The sequence below is a fragment of the Belonocnema kinseyi genome, chromosome 1 (genome assembly GCF_010883055.1).
Source record: "Belonocnema kinseyi isolate 2016_QV_RU_SX_M_011 chromosome 1, B_treatae_v1, whole genome shotgun sequence".
NCBI lineage: Eukaryota > Metazoa > Arthropoda > Insecta > Hymenoptera > Cynipidae > Belonocnema > Belonocnema kinseyi.
The window spans coordinates 103,018,182-103,043,341 of NC_046657.1; the positions used below are offsets into that span (position 1 = coordinate 103,018,182).

The 25,160-nt window shown below is 30.6% G+C and overlaps 3 protein-coding genes across 3 annotated transcripts in view; 2 read left to right on the forward strand and 1 right to left on the reverse strand.

Annotated features, from left to right (window-relative positions):
• The window catches only part of LOC117172502 (uricase), an 11,648-nt gene extending 10,114 nt beyond the window's left edge, over positions 1-1,534 (forward strand). Inside the window, exons 4-5 of the mRNA XM_033360509.1 lie at positions 420-730; positions 1,052-1,534. Coding sequence (XP_033216400.1) covers positions 420-730; positions 1,052-1,222 — 482 coding nt within the window. The 3' untranslated portion in view covers positions 1,223-1,534. The remainder of the gene's footprint in view (positions 1-419; positions 731-1,051) is intronic.
• A 4,100-nt stretch (positions 1,535-5,634) lies between these two features.
• Positions 5,635-16,049, forward strand: LOC117179365. Its single transcript, XM_033371075.1, has 4 exons — positions 5,635-6,095; positions 10,251-12,446; positions 15,218-15,363; positions 15,897-16,049. Exons 1-4 carry the CDS (start codon positions 5,635-5,637, stop codon positions 16,001-16,003), a joined length of 2,910 nt encoding a protein of 969 aa, XP_033226966.1. The 3' UTR covers positions 16,004-16,049.
• A 616-nt stretch (positions 16,050-16,665) lies between these two features.
• The window catches only part of LOC117169827, a 67,849-nt gene continuing 59,354 nt past the window's right edge, over positions 16,666-25,160 (reverse strand). Inside the window, exons 3-4 of the mRNA XM_033356337.1 lie at positions 20,243-20,468; positions 16,666-17,462 (exon numbers count right to left, since the gene is read on the reverse strand). Of these exons, the coding sequence (XP_033212228.1) occupies positions 17,270-17,462; positions 20,243-20,468 (419 nt within the window). The 3' untranslated portion in view covers positions 16,666-17,269. The remainder of the gene's footprint in view (positions 17,463-20,242; positions 20,469-25,160) is intronic.

The window sequence follows — 25,160 nt, forward strand, 5'->3', positions numbered from 1 at the left end:
GATTCCAGGTTAATTACAGACTCGAAAAGCTTTGGAAAATGGTTCACAAAAAAAAATAGGCACGAAAAATCACGTTTTTTTTTTGTTTAAACTGCATTTTGGATAATAAATAAATTTTTTGAGGAATTTCATCGGCACCGTCGGAAAGAGGAGATCTGAAACAATAAAAATATATGTGTCTCAATTTTTTCTAGTGTCGAATAGTCTTAGTTATTGGCCGTTGAAAAGCAGTGTCCCGGTAGTGGCGTTTTGGCTGTTTAAGGGTTAAATAGCACGAGAATTCTGGATCAATCTGAAAAATCTCTATCCCTTCCACACACTACTCCTTTGCCCTACCGAGTGAGTCACGCCTACCCCGAAAGGGAAATGGCTTCATGGTGTTATAATAATAATAATAATAATTTGAATTTGTTTTTTAGATGTGCCACGCATTCGAGGAGGGTTAAAAGGATTGAGAATTTTAAAAACAACTCAAAGTTCGTTCACTGACTTTATTCAGGACGAATACAGAACTTTGCCTGATGCAAATGATCGCATTTTCAGCACAGTTGTACAGGCCTCATGGGATTTCTCTACCGCTTCCGGTGTCGACTTCGACAAGGTGTGGCAAACTGTGAAAGACTGCATTCTTCAAAACTTTGCTGGCCCTCCTGACGCAGGAATTTACTCTCCAAGTGTTCAGAATACGCTTTATCTATCCGAGAAGCACGTGTTAGATAAAGTCGATCAGGTACATCTATTTCTGATTTATTGTTCATTCTTGATAAGGTACCTACTCAGAATTATCATTAAAAATTAGGTTGAGATACGAGCATTCACTGAAACATTTTCCAAAAATTCATATTTAATTTTTGTTTAATAGAAGGCATATTTTATAGTGATGCATTCGAGACAATTTCGAGATTTTCTTGAAACAAACCACGTTTTGGGACCGTGAAGTTTTGAGTTCACCTAAACGTATTTCAAGAAAATCTTGAATTTTCTCGAAATTGTCTCGAATGCGTAACTAATTTTTTATAGAAAAATTAATATTGTTTTTTTTTCATTTCAGATTTGCAGCATCGAAATGAGAATGCCAAACAAACACTATCTCGAACTGGACCTATCCAAATTTCCAAAATTAGTTCAGGATGAAAATAAGGAAGTTTATTGGCCAATCGACAAACCCTCTGGAATCATTTATGCACAATTGAATAGAAAAGATGTGAGGTCTAAACTCTGATAATAAGATGTCATAAGATTCTTGTTTCAATTCATCTAGGATAATGACAAATTAAGCATTTAGTAATTATTGATAACATTTTGTTAACTTAATTATTATGTTGCTTTCAGTATTTTTTTATGTTAGAGAAATTCTACAATAATGAACAATCATTTTAAGATAAATCTACAATTGTAATTATTTTTTCTATGTTTCATGTAAATTATAATTGTTGTACATATTCCATTCCCTTGCTAGTATTGTTAAAAGGACGTCAAATAGTCAAAGTATAAAAGTACGCTCCTTAAAAATAGAGAATAAATTATTTCTAGCTAACTGTTGTTTCGTTCATTTCTTAACCCTTCGCTGTTCGACCCTACATAGAATATATTTTTATTAATTTTGTTTGATTTAATATCTATTTTACCCTTTTTTACTTCGCAACAAGGAATAATTTTAGGGATAAATCAAAACCTTTGGTAGAAAATTTTGGAATACTCCCGTAGATCCTCTGCTATTTACGATTTGGAATATACAAGATCTTTTCTTCGAATATCCATTGCTTTTTACATTCTCATTATTTATGATTGAGAAAGTATTAGAATTGTTGGAAATTTGACATCACACTTTTTCAACGGATCTCCACGTTTCGAGACCCCCTGAATCCGAAAATCAGATTTTCACGATGGCTTCTGTCTGTTCGTCTGTCCGTCCGTCCGTAAACACGATAACTCTCGAAAAATGAACGAATCAAATTCATCTTTGGCAGACTTTTTTTAGGTCCTAAAAGAAAGGAAGAGTTTGTGAACCAGTCATTTTTGATGAAAATTCAAAAAGAGAGCGCATTTTGAAAATTTTTGAGACCAATTTTTTCTGAATTTGAAAATTCTATGTACGGATATTTATAGTATTAAAAAGAACAAACAATTTATCCTCAAGACTTTTTTCGATAAAAAGAAAATTCTCAGAATTATAGCGTTTTCAAAATTTTTTTAATCAATTGAAAATCAAAATTTGAAGCCGAAAAACGCACGATATAAAAAAAAGTCAAAAAAAAGAAAAACATTTATTTTTGAAAGCTCTACAAGATTATCATAACAGATTTTTGGATTTTCGACGTAAACCTTTTGTTTTATTCGTGAAAAATAACGTTTAAAAAAATAAAATAAAAAAAAATGTGTGGAAAAACGACGAAAGTTACGAGAAAAAAATCCAAAAAAACCTGTTTACAAATGTCTGTCGGAAATGGAGCGCGCAGCGCGAGTGTCACGATGACAATGTGTACTTCAAAGCCTACAGAGCTTTGAGACATTTAATCTTTGACTATATTTAATTAAGTAGACAATTCACAATATGAAGACGCATATAAATATTTCCATCTAAAAGAGATCTTTTTGATAAAGTTTTTTTCAAGCATTCCAAATGCAAATAATAAATATCCGAGCGAAGCGAGCCGCGCGCGATGAGAATGTGCCCGCGAAGCTGGCAGATTTTTTACGCAATGTTAATAATAAAATATCATTCTTGAATTCTGTAAAACATTGCATTTTTTTAAATATTAACAAAATCGGCCTAAAAGATCCGTGGTAGAAGATATTCTTTAGAAATATGTGTGAAATGGTAGTCTAATATAGAAGAGATTCTCAGTATGATATCAAATATCAGATTCTTCTCGTTGAGTTATCAGTCCATACTCCTCTGAAACATCTATGAAATTCTTTTTGAATATCAGTGAAATTCCTTAGAAATATGTATGGATTCCCTCAGAATATTTTCCTCAAATTACGAATGGAACTCCTCTAGAATATCTATGGAAATTCCTGTGGAAAATCAGTAAAATTCCCCTTTGAATTATTTATGGAATTCCTCGCAGAATATTCTCTGTGTATTATCAGTGGAATATCTATGGAATTCTTTTAACATATTAGTGAAATTACTTTAAAATGTCAATGAAATTACCCCGAAATATTTTATCATTTTATCATTGCTTATGACTATCTTCTCATAGAGTAATGCTTGAACGTGTTTCGAATTTTTTTTTTTAATTTTCAGCTTTTCTTTTGACTTTATAGTAAAATACAAATAATAAATATTAATATTAATTTAAACAAAAATGTTCTTAGTTACTTTAAGGAAAATTCACAGTTAATATGATCCATATAGAAAATTCAAAGAATGTTTGATATATCTCTCTTATTTCAGAAAAATATATACACAAAAAAGAAAAAGATTGTTTGAAAAATTATTATCTTTAATTACATTCTCACCAATAATGTGAAAACTCAGAAAAAAAAGTTTTTACGTCGGTGTCCGTCTGTCGTCGCATGGCTTAGTCGTCATTTGTATACACGATAAATTTGTAAACACTAATCGGATTGGATTGGACTTTGGCACACAGTTTGGGGGACCAAAAAAAAGATCAAGTTCGTAAACCAGCTATCTTTTATAAAACTCCAAAAAGTTAGAACTTTTTCAAAAATTTTGAGACCACTTTTTTCAAGATTTTAAAATGTTATCGGCAGCTGCTTATGGTACACAAAAATATACAAAATTTACAATTTACAAGAATATCATACTAACTTTTTGAATTTTGTTTCAAAAAATCAAAAATTCAAATTTTAATCGCACAAAAACTAATTAAAAAGTGGACAAAAAGTGGAAAATTCTAAAAAAAAAGAACTTCTAGCATTATTCTAAGGAAATAATATTATAGACAACAATAAATTTTTTTAAAATTATGTTAATAGCTATTTTTCAGTATAATGTAGTAGCTCATGTACTGGAAACAATTTGTGTTTAAAAAAAAGTCCTAATTAGCACCAAAGACTCTTAGAACGCAATTTTTTACATACATACGGGGTGTTTTTGGGACACTATAAAAAGACTTAAGGGTATGATATTTAAAAAGTAATTATTAATTTGTATTCTACAGCTAATCGTGAAGAGAAATATTGAGTTTCAACTCGATTTACCTAATATTGATGATTCTGAATAAAATTTTCTAAAGCGCATGTTCTTTTTATGGGGAATGTGTGTTAAACATCATAGGGCTTGCGTAACCTCTACATTTACTTTAAAAAAGATGCATTTTTCAGTTAATTTCGAATAATGAGAGTGATATTTAGGAAAAATCGAAAAATAAATCCAATAAATATTTGGGGATGGCTGAAAAATCTGAAAAAAGAAAATTCCGAATAATAACATTCTCAACAGAAAATTTCCGAATTTGAAGAATTAAATTTTTCCTAGTAAATATGAATAATTTATTAAAAATACAATTATCGAATTTTTAATCAAGATCTTTTTAAAAAATAATTTCTGAACATAAAATAACTATAGTTCACTCAAAATTATATTTAAAAAAAAAGTTTAATTGTGTCTCGAACGAAAAAAAATTTCTCCCTACATTTTCTCTGAACCTAATAACATTTTCCAAATAAACTTTGCAGGATTCCATTTAACACTGATTTATCTGGAAGTTTCTTATTGTTTTTTCTTTAAATTAACAGTTCTATTTTGGAGAGCATTTTTTTTTAATTAAAAAAAATACAATGAACATTTTCAAACAACATTTTTAATTCAGAAATATATTTTTTTAACGATTCCCATTTTAACTTCAAAATTTAAAAAACTTTGAACGCTAAAAAACATGTTTCTTGCGTAAAATATTTGATGATTGTAATTTTAATAAATGAATAAAAATTAAGAAACAAATTTTTTATTATTTTAAATCGGGAATGTTATAGTTCGGATATTTTATAATTCATTAATTTCCTGTCGAAAATTTGATTGTTCGTTAACTTGCTAATTCGACAATATTATAAACTGTCGGCAATTTTCCAATTCAGGATTTTCATATCTCGGCAATTACATAATTTCTGGAGTTTTATTATTCGGGAATTTAACAGTGTCGGGAATTTTAATTTTCGAGATTTTTTAGTCCTCCCTATTTCCGAACCACCCCGATACAAAAATAAGTGGACAATTGTTCAAAAATCGTTTGTGATAAATGAACAATTCGAATGAACAGAAGAAAGTGAATCTCGTTCATTGGGTCAAAGATTAGTTACGTCCCAAATTTCAACGGTCGTGTCGATTTCTATACACATCCTCTTTGGCGCACCCTGTTTTCTCACTCTTTGTCATTCATCAAATACATCTTCTTACATGAGTGAAACCTGGAAATATTTAACTTGATCAAACACCATATGTCATAAGAGTATCGTTAGCTGCACTCGGGCAGCCAGTACCATTTTTGACTTCACTCAACACCCACCAAAAACTATCGCCAGTGAAATGATCCTTTCTTTAAAAAAAAATTAACTAACCCAAATACATTAGAAATCTCATAAACTATTAAATTAGAAACAAATATAGTAGAAATTTATTATTAAAAGACATCAATAAAGTAATTTATAAAAAAGAATACAAAAATGAAGAAATTAATTAATTTGTTACTACTTCCCTCGTTCTTGTTAATAAACAAGTGTTTTCTGTGCGAAAGTGAAACGCAAAAAATAACCGGAAACTGTGGAGGTACTTTTTCGGGTTATCAATATATGATCAGCAGTCCAGATTATCCATCGAAATATTCGGGAAATCAAGACTGCATTTATTTCTTACGAGGAAGCAGACTAGCTCGTTGTGATCAGGAATTTCATCTTCAATTTTTGGATTTGGATCTCAGACCTTCGAAAAATTGTCAAGAAGATTTCCTTCAAATTGGGGATCGGAATATTTATTGCGGGACCACAGTGGGCTTGAGATCTTTTAAGGGCGAAAATAATATTCTGAAAATTCGCTTTCATTCGGGAAAGGAAGGTGGAGGGAAAGGATTTCGTATTTTAGTGACTACTTTGCCATGTGTGAACTCTCAAGGGAATTCTAATAATTTGTAAGTTTTTAATTTATTGTTTATTTTTTAAGAAATATATCAACGACGAAACTACAATTTAATTTTGAGATATCCATAAATTATTTTAGGACTCGATTCGTTGTCTAATTCAGGGATGAATGCAGGAATGAATTGAGGAATACATTCAACGATGAAAAGAATAATTAATGTTATATTAATTTCATAAATTAATTAAGAAATATATTTAGGAAATCATCAAGTAAATAAAACAGAAATTGATTTTAGCATTATTTTAGGGGTTAGTTCCGGGATGAATCTATAAATTATTCTAGGATTGGATTCAGCACGAATCGATGAATTAATTGTGGATTACATTTAACGATGCTAGGAAATTAATTCAGAAAATAGTTTTTAGAAATTCACTCTAGGCTTAATTTAAGAATAAATGCAAGAATTCGTTTAGAAATTAACTCAACAACGAATACAATAAATAATTCGTTATTAAATAAACAAAGTAATGTTGGAAAAGAATCGGAGATTAATTCAGAGTAAACAATCCTGGAATTATTTTAGATATTGTTTCGGATATATATTTGGGAATAGAACTTGCAAGTATGTTAGGATTTAAATCATGTCCTAGTACAGGAATTGTTTATGAATTATATTTAGAGATGAATATAGGGATTATTTAAGAATTTATTTTTCTAGGAATTAGACTCTTTTAATAAATCAGGCGTGAATTTAGAAATTAATCTAGGAATTAGTTCAATGATGAATACAGTAAATAATTTGGCATTTAATTAAGGAATTATTTATAGATAAATTCAGAATAAATTCAAAAATTATCAGTAGTTATTTTGGCATTTACTTAAGAAATTTTTCAGGAAAAAGCTTAGATACTTATTCAGCAAATAAGTCAAGAATTAATTTAGACACTGTTTTTGGAAATATTTGAAATATATATTCGGGTTTAAAAGTAGGAATTACTTCAGGAATTGATTTGGGGGCGAGTCCAGGAATTAGACGTACCCTCCAAAAAAGAACTTATAGAACCATATAGAAGAAAGCTCAATACGCAAAGTATTGTCTTTCGTCAAGGTAAATTGCATATAAATGCCGATAGAACTCGCACTTCTATAAGAATCTATATGGAATTAATAGCAGTCGCTAAGGTTTTATATATAAGTTTCTGTTGGTATTTTTACTTAATTTTTGGAAAATACTCATTGATCCTCATAGACTTCCGGGTCTATGTGGCTATATAAAGAATTATCAAGAGCCACTGAGGTGGTTTTTATATGCTTCTATTGGTAAATTTATTTCTTTTTCGGGAATGCCTCATTGATTCTCATAGACTTCTGGGTCTATGTGAATTTATATGGCATTAGCAATAGCCACTGAGGTGATTTCTATACGGAAATGGGAAAATGGAGAAATAAAAGGGGAACGTTAAAAATAGGAAAAAGGGTAAATGGAACGGGGAAAGGAGGAATGGTGGAAAGGGAAAGAAAAATCCAAGGGGGAAATGAGAAAGGCATAAAGGGGAAGAAAAATTCTTCCCTTCACCCTTGCTCTTTTTCCTATGCTTCTCTTTTCCCTTTTATTTTTCTCTTTCCCTCTTTTCCTTTCCCTTTTCACCGTTTCCTGTTTCTCATTTTCTTATTCTGGTTTCCTATTCACTATTCCTTTTTTTTGTTTCCCTCTACCCTTCCCCTTTTTAACCTTTCCATTTTCAACCTTTCCCCGTTCCCTTCACTCATTTTCCTATTTTCCCCTTTCCTTTTTTCTTTTCTCCTTTTCCCTTTACTATTTTCTGCTTTTCCCCTTTCCCTTTTGTAAGTATTTTACGATGAAACGGTTTAAAAAAAGCACTTCAATAAACATCATATGCTATTGCCACTTCTGCCGGTGTCCTACTTGCATGGTTTAGTGCATGTATAGTGGGCGTAAAATTTTTTATGTTTGCTATTTTTCAAAAGATATTCAATTTCACAATAAAATCGATTGTTTTTTTACGAGTTCGATATTTAATTGAATAGATGTTGAAAAATAAAAAATAATATAAAAATACACTTATTTAAGAAAATCACTTTTTCCAAGTAATTGAAAAACTTAAGCTTCACTCGATGGTATTAGTATTGTTGATTGGCCCTCAGCTTGCATACATATTGATAGCAAAGTCACAACTTGAAATACCTAATCATGACGCTGTTCCGTTTCGCGACACTTTTGAAATGTTCTGCCTGAAAAATGTCATTTTGATCTTCTTGATTCTTCTTTCACAATCTGTAAATTTTTTTTTTTTAATATTTTCAAAAGTTTCTTTACAATTAATTTCCCAGAAAAAAATAAGAAATCCTAGAGACAACTTTTCATTCTCTTTAAGTCTCTTAATTCTCTTTTGTTCTCTCTACATTGCCGAACTCTCACTTCCCATACTTTTCAAATAGTATGACGGATAGACGGAGGGACATCCGACAGATAAATTATATAACGTAATCTTACATCTGTTACATTATTTTACATAATGTTACATCATGTTACATATATTTCCATATACGGGTAGGTACTTAGCGCGTCGTGGCAGAAAATTCCCACTTATAAAATCCATATAAGAACCACTTTAAATTCTATTTTGCTATTTCATATAGATTACATATCAGGAGAATACAAATAACATGTACAGGCTATTAAAAAAATCCTATTTGCACATCCATATAGAAAGCACGTCAAATTATTTTTGCAGTTCCAAATAGAATACGTCTTAAGAGGATCCATATAGATTCATATAGTATGAAGTGTAAAGGTAATTAGTGCGTCGTCAGAAAAATCCTACTTATGAAATCCATATAGAAATCACTTCAAATTCTGTTTGCAATTTCATATAGATTACATGTCAGGAGAATACATATAAAATTATATAGAAGTATAGGGAATTATCACAATTTAAAAAATATCCTATTTGTATATCCATACAGACACCATTTCAAATCTTCTTTGTAATTCCATATAGATTGCATGTTAGGAATATACATATAAATCCATAAAGATGCTTCGGGATTTAGTGTATCGGCAGGAAAATCCTGTATGGATATTGGATATCCATATAAATACTTATAACAAAAGGGCTCTTGGAATACCATTCAGAAACCATCTCAAATTCTAATAGGAAATCCATATAGATACTTGTAGATTTTCTGTCTGGTAAATTTTCATTAAGTGGCACTACCAATAGAAACGATTAGAAACAATTAGATACTTATAGAAGTTATATATGTATCTATGAGACATTTAATGGTGGGTAGATTATGTTTGAGGATGTATACAAGAATTAATTCAGAAATTAGTTTTCTAGGAATTGATTCTAGGATTGATTCGGGAATAAACCCAAAATTAATTCAACAATTAATACAATTCTTAATTTACTATTAAATTTAGGAACTAATTAAGTAAATAATCCGAATATTAATGCAGGAATTATTTCAGAAATTATATTAGGAATTTGTTTAGGGTTGAAACTGGGAATTATGTTAGAATATCAGTTAAGGACCAGCCTAGTAAAAATTATAGATGCTATTTTAAAATGAATAAGAGAATTCATTCAGAAGTTAGTTTTCCAGAATTTGACCCTATAATTAATTCAGGGATGAATAGAGGAATTAATTTAGAAATTAATCACACAATAAATACAATAAATTATTTGGTACTTAATTCAGGAATTAATTTGAAGGAAATTGTAGGAACTAATCCAGTAAATAATTTAGGAATTATTTGAGAAATATATTCAAGGTTGAAACTATGAATTATTTTAGAATTTGAATCGGTGGTAAATCCAAAAATTAATCAAGGAATTAATTCAATGAAAAATGCAGGCATTAATTTCATATTTAATTAAGAACATAATTTAGAAACAAACTCAAAAAAATTTTCAGTAATAAATTCTAAAATTATTCTAGAAATATTTAAGCAACTATTTGGAAAATGAATCTACCAATCGATTGTGGATTCAAATTATGAATGAATTTAGAAATTTTTAAAAAAATATTTTATTTAAAGACGAGACCAAGAATACAGTGTGGCCTTTATTCGGGAAAGATTTCAGACATTAATTGAGCAACTAGTTTTCTAGTTATTGACTCTGGGATAAATTCAGAGCTGAATACAATTTAAATTAGAATTATCTCTATTTTTCAGCAAAATTCGAAATGTGACACCTCGCACTATATCAGCAACCCTGAAACCAGTGAACTCCACAAAATTGTTCCACGAAGAGAAAACTGACAAAAATAATCAAAAATCAATGTTTGATTCAGAAGCAGAAAGTGAACATTCCAATTTAAAATTTGAAGTTGAGACTCTCAATCCAGTATATCGACCTCAAGTGACCTTCTCATCAGACAATGATATTCGCCCGCCAAGAGGAGGGCAGCCACCCCTTGATCCAAAACCAACAAAAAATTGTTCCAGTTCTAAAGATGTCAGAAAACTTGACTCATCTACCTATCTATATTTGCCTCCTTCTTCAACCCCGAGCAAACTTTCCCAAACAAACAATTTCAATTTTCCCATTAAATCACCACCCACTGAATTTTCTCTTCCAATTTTCAAAACTACTCCCTTTCGCCCAGGTCAACAGAACCTGTCAAAATCAATTTTCGAAACAACCCCTTTTCTTTCAAATCAGCAGAATATAAATAAATTAACCTATGAGAGGCAACGTGCATCTGGTAATGTTTATAGCGAACCAGTAAACAATAATAAAATGGGGCTCGGTTTAGCAAACGATTGTGATAAAAATGGGAATGTTGATCTTGAATTTAATAAAAGTGAGAATAAGGAAGAGAATTTACCAGATAGAAATTTTCAGGAAAATTTGGGTGATTTTCCATCATTTGGGATTGGGGCTGGATATCCTGGACAAATTGGGGTTGGTGGGATAGTTGGGTATCCACTTCCGGGGGTGGGTAATGGGATAAATTCTGAACATTTTCCAGGAAACTCAGGGGGTGATTATCCTGGACCAATTGGAGGGAGTGGTGTGGTTGAAAATTCACTTCCGGGGACTGATTCTGGTATTTATCCAGGAAGTTCAGGAATTGGACCGAGTGTGAATCCAATATTCAATCCAGAAATTGTTCCCGGAGTAAATTCAGGGGTAAATTATCCTGGAGAAATTGGGGACAGTGGGGTAGTTGGGAATCCTTTTCCAGGAATTGGATCAGGAATTTACCCGGGGTTAAATCCAGGATTCAATCCAAATATTGGGCCAAGTGTAAATCCAGGGATAGTTTATCCTGGACAAATTGGGGGCAGTGGGGTAGTTGGAAATCCACTTCCGGGAATTGGGTCAGGAACTGTTCCAGGGCTAAATCCAGGGGTAGCTTATCCCGGACAAATTGGTGGCAATGGGGTAGTTGGTAATCGATATCCGGGAATTGGATCAGGAATTTATCCAGGAAGTTCCGGCATTGGTTCTGGGTTAAATCCAGGACAAATTCCAAACTTAAACCCTAACCCAATTTTCCCCAACTTGCCAAATTATGTCCCAAATTATCCAGGCATTCCCACTCGATCGGAATGTTGTGCTCCCCTCTTTCCAAGTCCAAGATCCATAATAAGTACACCAGGATTCCCAACCTTACATCCTTCCCCCATACCCTACGATTGCGGCTACACAATAACCCGATTTTCTCCGTCGTATTGTCGAGTGAGATTAAATTTGAAATTTTTCAACCTTGGAACTGAAGACCCGTATTGCATCAACGGTCATCTGGAAGTGGATAACAGAAGAATTTGTGGATGCAGATCAGGACAGAGCCTGGTTTTCCCCTTTGGAAATTATCCTGCAAAGTCAATTAATGTTAGATATTCAGGATTTCCAAATTCAAAATTTAGTGGATTTTTGATAGAAGTTGTTCAGGAAGTTTGTGGGGATTATTATCCGCTCATTAGAAACCGGAAAGACTTGTCAGCAGTGAATGGGAGCTCTTCATCGCTGGAGGAAAAAGATGGGTCAACAGTTTCATCGAAATCAATAATTTCATCAGAAGATTCTCATGCTAGGAGAAAGAGGGAAGGATATTCTTATCCAAAGCCGACAGGTCACGCTATTTTGGATGTTCATTCGGGTGGAGGTCGCAGTGAGAGTCTTTTTTGGAACTCGTGTCAGGCTCGGGTTTTTCTTGACTGGATCTTGGCAGCGAAAGAGGCATTTATCACGGGCGCGAGGTGTCCTGGATCTGGAAGTTCTGGAATCAATCAAGTTATACCAATACTCGGAGGTTCGGGTAGATTCCCAGGAAATTGTGAGGAAATTGCTGCTCTGGAAGGAGTGATTTCGTCGCCTTTTTACCCTTCCTTCTATACAAACAATATAAGAAAATGTTACAGGTTAGGTGCTTTTTTTTTATTTGAGGAAAACAATATTTTAAGCAAATTTTTTCCGGATAGTTTGTAGTTTTCAAAATTTTAACACATTTTTTATTTTTTTTATCGTCAATACCGAATACAGGCAGGAGATAATCAAATCTTCATCGGGCCTGCAGAACCTCTGAATATCATTGTTTTAAACGCATTTAGTTGTTGTAGGTTTAAACGGGTACAATATGCATGATCCATGTAATATTGACTAAAGTTTCTAGGAATATCATCGGGTTGCCCTTTCAAATTTAATGAATAAATTAATGGGAAAGCACCCGACCGTCAACCGGAAGTTCTGTGTTTCGATTCCCAGTGGACCGATGAATAATGAAAGAATTGGCTTGGAATATAACTGAGATTTCTCTATAAAATATCCTTCTAGAATATCTTTGGATTATTTGAAATAACCTTCACATTTCCCTGCAATCTGCCTTATTTTTAGAAATTCCATATCGAATTTTTATATCCATATTCCATAGAATTCTGCCGCTTCGATTTAAAATTAATTTAACTGACCTATATTTAATATTATGTAAGAATTTTTCTAACAATTACACAGGCACACTAAAAAGTATGCGAAGTCAAAAAAGCAGCCTACATATACGCATTTATAGTATTGGTCAAGCATAGTCAACATCTACATTACTTGCAATTTTCTGCTGATCTGTTTTTTTTTATTTATTAGAATTTGAATGTTTAGTTTCGGTCAAAGTATCCCAAGTAGACCAGCATAAATCGAAAGTCTATTTTTTCGCTCTAAAATAAATTTGTTCATAGCTCTTATGTTCTAAAAGATTTCCCCAAGTTTTGTTCATAAACACCATTTTTTTGCAAAAGTTATTAACAATGAAAGTTTAATGTTACAAAATAAACCGAAATTTTTCTCGTGAACGGCTAAACGGATTTTAATGATTTTTTCTTTAAAATTTTTATTTAAAAACGTGTAGTCCAGAAGTGTTTTTTTTAGAATACAAAAACATTCAATTTATTTAAGAAATATCAATTTTTTATGAAAAATTTAACTCTCGATTAAACACATACATTCCAGAGACCTTCGCTCCAAATATAAAAACACTAAATTTGTTTTAAAATTATTAATAGGTTATGAACAAATTCAATTTATTTGAAAGCATAGTAATGAATATTTTTTCGTATAGACTGACACATAACATACTCTGAGCTATCGCGCGCCATTAGTAATTTTGTAAACAAATTCAATTTTTACATTCTCATCATAATGAGAAGGATTTGATGTGAAAAGTGATTATCACGGTTTTTTTCAAATATCCACATTTGAGACCCTCTAAATAGAAAAAAAAAACAGGTTTTACGATTGCATCTGTCGTCGTTGTCTTCATACCGAATAACTTATGAAAGACTAATCGGATTAGGTTGCAGTTTGGCACATGTTTTTATGGACCAAAAAGAAGGATAGAGTTCGTTAACCAGCTATTTTGGATAATAATTCAAATGTTAGAGCATTTAACAAATTTTTGAGACTATTTTCTTCGAAATTTATCAATTATATGTACGGATATTCATAATATTCGGAAACTCGAACAATTTACATTGACAACTTTTTTTGATAAAAAGAAAATTATCAGACTTATAGAATTTTCAAAAAAAAAATAAATAAAATGAACATTTTAAGCTAAACAACGCACTATATGAAAAAAATCCGAGAGAAAAAGCGTTAGTTTTTGAAAGAATTGCAAGATTGTCATAACTTTTAAATAAAAAACTTTAAAATTAACAATAAAAATCAATTTTTGGACAAACGACACAAGCTGCGAAAAAAAGATGAATAGACAAAAATTGGGTAGTCAAAAAACATTTACAAATTTGTAAATACTCCTTTTTGCTAGGACGCGGCGTTTTTGTTTCAATTGTAAAAAATAACAATGATTAGAATTTTAATTTGTGGACAAATGACACAAGATATAAGAAAGAATGAATAGATGAAAATTATTAAATAAAAGTTATTCACCCAAAAAAGATCTACAAATTTTTTACAATTTTTTCTTATAGAATGCGTATTTTTTTCTTTAAATCGACGAAATAACTTTGAAAATGATCAAATAAAGTTTTTGCAAAAACAACACAAGGTGCAATAAAATTTGAATTAATTAAATTGTTTATTTATATTATAAATAATAATATCAAAATAAATAAGTGATATCATCTAATAATATAAATTTATTGAAATGATACATTATTCAGAGTAACTGAGAATAAAAATTGGTGCAAAATAAGGCAAAAGTATAAAAGTAATCATGAAAAATAAAGTTTGTTATTTATTTTGCAACATCTGAATAAGCACTCCCAGACCGGGGTACAGGAATAAGTATAATATACGAAGCTTTAACAATAGAGAATTCACAATCACCAGATGACAGTTGCCGATGCTTTGACCTTTATAATTTTAAAAGGTTTGTGCACAAAAGTGGAGGAAGTTCAAAGACTGAGCGCCTAGCGCGAGGTAAATATATTATCCAGCACGAGGCCTGAGGGTCGACAGACGCGCGCGCAGCAGTTTTTTTTGTTTTTTTTTGATCAAACAAACATGTAATTTAATCAAAAATCTCAACGTACAAATCTTCAAAATCCGTTTGGCAGATTTATACTATGCTAGACCAAAACTACAATGCTATATAGGTCGCTTTTTGGCTATGCAAACTTTTTTGTTGTGTGCCTGTGTTATTCTTTTTATTATTTATTATAATCATTATAATTTGTCGTAGGTTTTACAAGTCTCGAGGCTATTGTCGATTAGAATTATCAGTATTAGATTTTGATCTTGAGCCCAGTTTAGGCTGTTCTAAAGATTATTTATTGTTCAGTGGACAAAATAAACGGTACTGTGGCAATTCACTGGCTGGAACCACAAGTAAGTTTCAACAAATAATTATTAGAGAAATGAAAAAATTTCCAATTTAAAATAATTAGTTAATTAATATTTTACGAGTACAGATTAAAAAATAAAATTATCAATAGAAATTGATCAATTTATAAAAAAAGATAGAAACAAATTTTTCTTTCTTATGACGTCTTTGTAATCACTGAAGATTAATTTCAGTTGATATGTCAATCCGATTAATAAGTAACATAGAATTAATAAAAAAAACGGTATCATTTGGACGTAATAATCATATCATGAATAAAGCTGAGAGATTAAAATACAAGTCCAAGATGTTGCTGACTTGGTCATATGATCGCAACAGACCAGAATTTTATTTTGATTTGTATTTATCGTTTGATGAATGTTAGACCTTTGCTCTCTCCTTGATTTGCTCTTCAAAAATAAAATAAAATACTCTTTCATATTTTCTGCCTCTACTAGAAAGAAGTTGAGTAAATTCAATTTCTGAGATATCTGTTTTTAATGTAGTATTGTAATTCTTCTTAATTAATTTTTTTCAGCTCTCTTCGACATTTCGAGATCGAACGTTGCAGAAATTTATTTCGTGACTGACTTATCAGGACGTGGAAGAGGCTTTACTGCTGGCTTCGTACAAACTCCTTGTTAATCCTATAATAATTAAAAATATGTTACGTATTTACGATCAGTCAATTTTATATAAAATAAAAAATTACGATAAAAAAAGTTTTACAGTAAGTGTATTGGATCACGTATTTATTTAATTATATGTTATATATGTTTGTGAATATAAGAGAAATATTATATTAATTAAACAAAATTAAAAAATGTATTGCTCCAAGACACTGCAAATTTGTTTTCCTTTTATTTTTAAAACGACATTTATAATATTCTCATTTAGATACATCGAAAATATTGCATGCGCAATTCGAAAAATTTGAAGAATGAATTAACTAATACTATTTCACAATTAAACACACTTAACCCAGTCTCAGCTTTTACAGGTACGGCATAATTAACTACGATAAAAGAGATCCTGGAAAGGGTGAATTATCCTGCAATTATGGAAGTTTTTCTTTTTCATTTACTATAAGTAATTATTAGAATATTAAAAAAAGGAGAGAACTGAGAATGAAGAGGGATAAAATGTTGTTATTTATGTCTTCAAAAATAGCAATTTTTCATTACAATGAGAGTTTCGTCTACTTTTCATTTTTGTTTCATTTATCGTATCGTTTTGTTTTCCTATCTCTCATTTTAGTTTGATTCAGAAGTAACAATCATAAATTAGGAAATTCTTCAAAAATCTTGATTGTAGTCAAATTTATTATTATCAACAAACTTAGCCTCCTAATTATTAATTAATTAAATGATTAGAATAAATAATGGAATTTAGTTTATAACCACGGACCACTTGATTCCTACCTTACCGAGTTTTTTTTCCAATACTTTACGTCCGCACGAAATGTTATATCGAGTTGAAAATATATTAAATTAAATTAAAGGCACTACTGAATGTCTTTAGCGGTCTAAATTTTCATATTAATAAAAATGTATTTTTTTAAATGAAAACATTTTTAATGACAAAAACGTTCCTTAGTGCTTGTTATTTAATTTCTCAAATTTTAAATTCCATATCTAATTTCTTTTATACGTTACTTATCGCGAAAGAACACCCCGTCGGTAAGTCAGGAATCTTGTAAGTGGTACATGGCCTTCACAAAAGCAGTTCTAATGCTAAAATTGTGATAAATAATACATTGAAATACAACTGTAGATTAACTATTTAAGTGATTATATTTGTATTGACAAAATAGAATTCACCAATATAAAAATAAATATAGTTTGAAATCTGGATTAAATTTCTGGAATATCATCATCTAGATTTTGAACGTCATATTTAGTGAAAATTCTTTTATTTTCGCCGACCGAGAAATCGAAGATTCGAGAAAACGATGCCTGGTTGTCTGTGACGATTGCAGAAATGAAGTCGTTCAGGTTTACTGCCTTGACGAGCGGAGTGAAGAGCAACCAATAATTCATACACTTCCTTTTTTGATGGTGTGCACAAATATTGAGTGTTATTATAATCATACGCGGATCGTGAGCTGAAAAATGGATAAATTAGAATTTTTTACTTTGATTTCAAATGCCAGCACCCTGGCAGTCCTGTCTCATCCTTTCTCGTTCTCGCCTCGGTTTTTCCGAGGAATCCGACGGATGTGCGCTAGTGGAGCGGACAGCTCGCACTATCCTTCTTTGGACACTCTGATGCGCTAATGGCAATTATCGTTCTTTAATGAATATTTAAAGTCGAAATATGATTACATATTATACTTTTTTGCGCATTACTGATTAATTTGTTATAAATTACGACTATTTTACAATTTTTTAAAATATTTAAGTTCACTTAATTTGTATGTTAGTTTGTCCTTATTAAAAATTTATTTAGCCAATTATAAGAATAAAATATATTAAAGAGAATTGTGAAAAGATTAGTATATTTTCAAGTCATTTGGACCTTAAACAATTAAACACTAATTAAATTTTGTGTATTTCAAAGTAGTATTTTAAAATTTGGTGGTGTCTAATTTTTACGTTTGGTAAAAAAATATATTAATCGGGTCATTTAAAAAATCGAAAGTACGTACCTCCTTAAATCACTTTGAATACTACATATTTTTTAAATTATATGAAATCTGAATGTATAATGAGTAATGAGTAATAAATAGGTCCTGTAATAAGACTGAAAAGTGAATGTTATTGTTTCTTGATCTGCATAATTTGCGTAATTTTTCCAAAATCTTTATTTATTTTTTTAATGATCTAATCTTCTCAAATTTTTTGGAAGTAAATTTTAAACATAAAAAGTTGTTCCATCCTGAAAAAATTATGTACAGAGCTCCTAGACCTTTTCTCATTCTCAGGTGCTTATCAAAAAATTAGTTTGTCCTATGCAAACTCAAATAATGAATTGTGAAAATTAGGCATATTATGCTGTGTCAGAAATAAACAAAAAACCATTTCATATTTTTCCAAAACTGCAATTAAAAAAATACTTTCTTTTGTCTCGACTTCGCTCAACCACAAGATTTTATTTGATATTTAAAATTTTTAAAAGATTCCAAAAGATTTTACAGAAATTGTAACATTTCAGATAGATTTTGTATACTTTAGAAGGCTTCCAAGAATTTAAGAAGATTTGCAAATATTCTAAGTTTTACGAATACTTCAAATACTGTAATATTTAAAAATTAACACAAAAGATTTTTAAAAGTTTTCACATATATTTCAAGGAATTGTTGAACTTTTTAAAAGTTTTCAAAAAAATGTACAAAGATTTAAAAGACTTTGCTAAAATTTCAAACGATTTCATAGAAATCTCAAGATTTCACATAGATGTTGCATACTTTAAAAGAGTTCAAGGAATTCACAAACGTTTCTAAATATTTCAAGGATTTCAAAAACATTAAAAATATTTTAATATGCGTTTAATTCTTTAAACTGAAAATGATCTAAAAATATACCTATCTTTTTACATTTCTGTCTCATATGTTCTGTTGTTATGAATGTTCAAATAAATCGTTAATAAGAGTAAAACAAAATATTAATTGGGTAAAATTAAATCTTCAAAAAAATCGTAACACAGTCGTGTTTGATGTCAAATTAATCAGTAATGGACGAAAAAGTACAGTATGTACTCTGATTTCGACTAAAAATATTTATTCAAGAACGCTAATTAACATTATAGCATCAGAGGGGCAACATAACGCCCCAGTAAGCTGTCCGCTCTGTTGACACGCATCTGTTGCATTCCTCGGAAAAAAACCGAGGCGAGAACAAGGAAGAACGAGATGGGTCAAGGAAAAATCAAGAGGAAAAACAAGACGAGGAATACCGAGACAGCAGGTATGTCTCGTCTCGACCTGTCTCGTTCCTAGGGATTTCTCGCTCGACGGAAACACCAGACGAGAGGCTAGGCGAGGCGGGATTTAAACGACTTAATAGACTACGAAACTCTTATTTCTGAGCGCATCCTTTGGATCATATTGACAATATTTTATTTTATTTTATACGTAAAAATGGAACGTTCGTCCAATGTTTTAGCTATCATTTCAGAAATGAATTTGTGGATTATATTTGAAAATTATTCATATACTTCTGATATATGTATAAATTCCTGTGGAATATAGATTAATTCACAGATAATATAAACGCAATAATTTATTGAAAGATTATAGGAATGTCTTTTGGGAGTATTCTTTCAATATTTCTGGAATATCTATGTCATTTTATCTACAATATAGCATATTGGAAAATTATTAAAGTTTTCATCAAATATCTCAAATATTTTTTTTCCAGAGTATGCAAAGATTAAAAAAATATATCTGTAGAGTTTGTCTGAAATATCTGCGTTAATATTTTATTCTAGTGTATCAAATAAGTCTCTTGAAATAATGATGAAATTTTCTTGCTAGTTTCTTGTAATTATTATGACATTTCGACAGAATCACTCTGAGAATATTTTTTAATTTGTTTTAGAAGACGATCGATTGAAAACTTTGTTGTTGTAATTTACATAAATTCTCAGTGTAGATTTCCATACTGGATTTTTAATGAGAAAAACTAAGCAAGCAATCATAAATCGATATCTCAATTAGATCTTGAGATTTACTACCTATTACGTGAATGAGTGTAATATAAGGGGGGGCCTGGGAAGGGTGAGGGTGCGGCTCGTGGGGGAAGGGCACCAAAGCCGTAGCTAATGAATATGACGAATTAAACAATGAATATTAATTTTCAATTCTCCTGGACTATATATTTCCACTTTAAAATAATGTAACATAAAAAAATTGTTATATAAGTATTTTTATTCATAAGTACCCACCTAGCGTTTTTCCTTTTCCAAGGGTACCTCCTGTAATATCTTGATCGTTTTTTGACTGCAGGTTGATTTTCTAATTCCGGATAGTTCAAACTGTTGTCAAAATCTTGTAGCGGTTGATCAATAAGAACAAGAGGTGCCGTCCAACTACCAGGTTGTTGAAGAAGTTTCTTTAGGTAGGCGGATAGTTGTAAAAACTTAGCATTTTCCATTTGCTTCTCAGACGTGTCTGAAATGCAAAAATACTACTTTGAAAATAATAATTTTTGCCTGACGTCACCTACATATTTTACGTTCACCTCAATCACGTTTTTCTCTCCAGTTCACTTGACTCGGTTTTTACCATTTATTTAGAAACGGTGCATAATGGACAAAGATATTCCGAGAAATAGTATATGATATTAACATTGAAAATATTGTTTTTTTTTTTTTAAATTTGAATGGAACATTTATGGAATATTCCCAAAAAAATTCCATGAAAATTCCATATGGAATTCCATCGATCGCTCAGAGAAACGCCAAATGGATAATCCAGGGATATTTTGTGTTTAAATTGCACTCGTGTAGGAATTTAATCAGGGATCTGGCCGGCTACCGGCCGGATAGCATCGGTTAAAGCTGGGCGCTGGTCGGGGAATCCGGCCGGGATCCGGTTAAAAACGTCAAGGTAAACTGGTCGGATCCCGGCTTGAATACCGGCCGGGATCCGGTCGTGTAATCCGACCACAATGCGGTTAAAAATATTGCTACAGGCGAGAAATTTTCTAACTTGTTTTGTCTTTTAAGGCCCATCATAAAGAATACGGTGAACTTTAAAGGTCAAATTAAGTTTCTCAATTCTGACAAGGAAATTGGAGTAGAATTTTCACCACTCATAATAGAAACTCGTAGCAATTGTTTCACGTCGGAAACCACGTGGTGATTTTAGGTTATGAAGGCACACAGAAAAAATGTATTTACAAGAGTATAATTCAATTAAAACTAATAATTATCCGCGAACCAAGTGGTGTTTTCAGACTGATTACTGAAACAAAGTTGATTTTAATTACGAATTTCGATTTTATTTGCGAATTTCGAAGAAATGGCGCGCCGTAAGTGCAATGCGCACTCTCGTTCGAAGTGCGAAACAGAAAATTAGTGAATGTCTACGCAGTCGCCAGACGCAGAGAGCGATACACAAGGCGGTAAATTTGAAAGTGTACATACTAAACATTGTGTGAAAAAAGTGAAAATTGTAACATTTCTGCTGATGCACATACCAAAATTAATAACAGTTTTATTTAACAAGTGAAAACATTCAGAAAAATCTAATGATTTTTTTTACAAAATTTAAAACAGCTTATTTCTGTTTCACTGCTCTAATAAATCTTTAAATTATACTTTTTAAATGATAATTCATGTATTATCCATAATGACGTCTTTGATAACATCACACCTGTTAAAAAATGTGTAATTTTGACAAAAAAATTATCCTGACCAGTGCTCTGTCAGCTCCCGACCATGAGATATAAGCAGGGTTGACCCGGACAGTAACCGGCCGGCTCCCGACTTGGTCATTCGAGAAATATGTAGCCCGTCCGGCTGCCGACCGGTTCCTCTCCATGAAACCCAGCCAGAGGTAGCTCGACCGGGATCCGACCAGAAAGCTTGTTGTAGTAGGGCCATCCGGGAAAATTTCTACACGGGCAGGTAGAATTCAGATGGATATTCTATGTATTTAGAATAATTTCATTCAAATATCCATGGAATCCAAATATGGAATCCCATATGTTTATGGAATAATTTTTACATGAAATGCAATTTTAAAATTATTTCTTAAATTTTATTTTATTATTTTATTTTTTATATTAACAAGTTCTTAAATGTTTGAATGATTTATTATGGAGATTGAATTAGATGAGGCAATGGCAAATTTATACAAAGTAATCGTTCTTCCATAACATTCAATAATTAATGTACGTAGGTTTCAATTCAATCCATGCGAGGTAACTTGTGTCGAATGGTCTTAGTCAACCATGTCCTAATATAAATAATTGTGATTGAATAAACCTGATTGGATTTTCATTCCTTAAAGTTACTTTGTTTCTTAAATTTAAAAATTAATTCTACAAATATTACCTTTCAATAAAAAAATCATAGAAAATATGATACGAATTGAGAAATATTTATGCTTTTTAATTACTCTTGTGTTGTTAAGTAAAAATTCTTAAATTATCTGATAAATTATTTGATGATAGTACACACATTTAATGCCAGCGCCTTTTGTTTTCTAAAGAATATTCATAATTTTTTAACAGCTTTAGGTTAAGTTTTCGTTTTGCATCGAAAATTGGTATTAAAAAATATATCATTATAATTTAAACAAGATTTAGAATATTACTGTTTTTCGGATAAAGGAGTTGGAGGGGACTAGAGGAGCGAATGAGAAAGAATGAAAAAATGAATCTGGAAAGAATGGCAAAACGGTAAAATGGAAGTAGAAAAGAAGTGAAAGAAAAAGGAAACGAAATTCTCTCAGATTAGAAGCGTAAATATTTGTTTGATTTTGATATTTTTATTGAATTGTTAAAAAAAATTTCATATGAAATATTCGCGCTTCAAATTGAATACATAATGTAACATATAAAACGCATAACCAAATTTAAGATTTTTTAACTTCGACCTTTTTTAAGTTCAAGAGACTCAAATTTAAACTTTTTTCATTATTATTATAGTTGTCGTATTGAATATTAGATCTTTGCATAAATAGTTTTTATATGATTTTAACAATCAAATAAATATTACTGATAATTATTTTAATATCGTGTTTTTACAATCAAAAAAAAAATAATGAAATTTTTATAAATGATAGCTTATTATTTCAGGCAAAACATTCTCTAAAACTTTACCTTTTACAATTTTGAAAATACATTTTTTTACGGTTGATATAGTTAAAAACCATTTTTTAAAGAAACATTTTATAACAAATGTTTATGTTTATAGACTATTTACATGTTTTAAAAATTGTAAACAGAACGCTTTCAGGAAATGCTTTTTCGAAAAAATAAGCCATGTTTGATTAAAATTCAACTACTTTTAAAAGATTGGTGGAAGCGACAGTCAGAGAAAATTCAATTACAAAAACTATTGGTAAAATATAATTATTATTTGAATATTTTAAACTGACTTCTTTCATAAGACTCCCAATAAGACTGGCATGTTAATATCATTTCAATTCTAAAAATAATAGAAAAGTGTTTTCTTCCAGAGACCAGAGATGAACTTTAAATCGTACAACCTTTGGCAACAAAATATGTTGTGTTTTAAATTGAATTAGGCGGCACGTATTTTCGCAATTTGAAATTTACGCACAAAATTTATAAAAAAAGTTGTTCTATTGTTAATGAATAATATTCGTATTCATGTCAAAGATATCTTTGGTACTTTCAAACGAAAACTTTTATAATTTAAACAAGATTTAGAATCGTTTAACAATATTGGATTTATCGTTGGAAATTAAAATTTTTATTAGAAAATCATTAAATTTCAAAGATGATACATAATTTTAAGACGTTTTTAGCTGACGTTCTTATTTTAAATAGAATATTGGTATGTTCAAAGAAAAATCATTCAAATTGAAACAAGATTTGAAATCCTTGAACAATTTTTTATTTCGTTAGTGACTTTCGTCGGCAAAATATATTATTAATTGAAAACAAATAGATTTAAAAGAAGATTAATAAATTCGCGAATATTTTAATTTATGTTGTTTCATACCGGATACGGTATTTTTAGAAAAAAATATATTATTGGGTTTCAAATCAAAATTTTTTTGATTTCATACAATTTTAGGTTAAAATATAGGTAGGCTTTTCACCAGAAATATCGGCATTGATTTCAAAGAAGATTTACAATCTTTGAACAATTTAGGGATATTCTGACTTTTATTACTGTTAATAGGTTATTCTGAAGAGACATAATTAATTTAAAAAGATTGATCATTTCATAAAAATAATAATTACTCAGAACAGAAATTTTCCGAAAAATGAAAATTCCCGAAATAAAATAAAACTAGAGCAAAAGACTTTCTTCCAAATCTGGAAATTTGTCAATTTATTATTTTCGGAAATTTAATATATTTGTCGGTAATTTTTATTTTTGAGGATTCTGTTTTTGTAATTATTTTTCTGTATATTTTTCTACATTCGGGATTTTGAAAGTTCAGTAAAATGATTGCATTATCCCTAATAATAGGATATGTTAGGGTATTTCATCGGAAATCGGTTATTTAAAACAAAAATCATTTAGTTTTAAAATGTATTCTTACATTTTTTAATATTTTTAAGTTAGTGTTTATCGTCGGAAATTGATATATTTTTTAAGAAAAATGCAACAAACATATTATATAATAAATCTGAAGATAAGATATGAATTTTTATCAATTATGAAAAATATTATCCTTAATTGGAATGGAAGCTACTAATGTGTCCCCTAAGGGTTTACATTTTTCTTACACCTTCTCTATTCCTTTACACACCATCCACACATTTACTTGGTGGTGGAAGGGGGACCTACAGTTTAAGGTGGGTTCCGAACCACCAAGAGCAACAGCCTTAGGTACTTAGAGAAAACATTTTTCTCTAGGGGTACCGGTCTCACGACTCTCCGGAGATGAACAACTCCCCCTTGCTAGGCTAGTGTTCACCGCATGGACCACCGAGACTCTTCCAGAATGCGAGGCGGGAATCGAACCCGCAAGCCGAAGGAGTGGGTCCAAAGCCTACGCTTTAGCCCCCACGACCATCGGCCCACTTTATTATCCTCAATTTCATTTCCTATTATTTTAGATAATAGATATTTATGAAATACACAAATTATGTATTAACGGAAGTTTTTATATTTTAATTTTTAAATTGCGCGAGATAAAAAAGAACAGAAATTT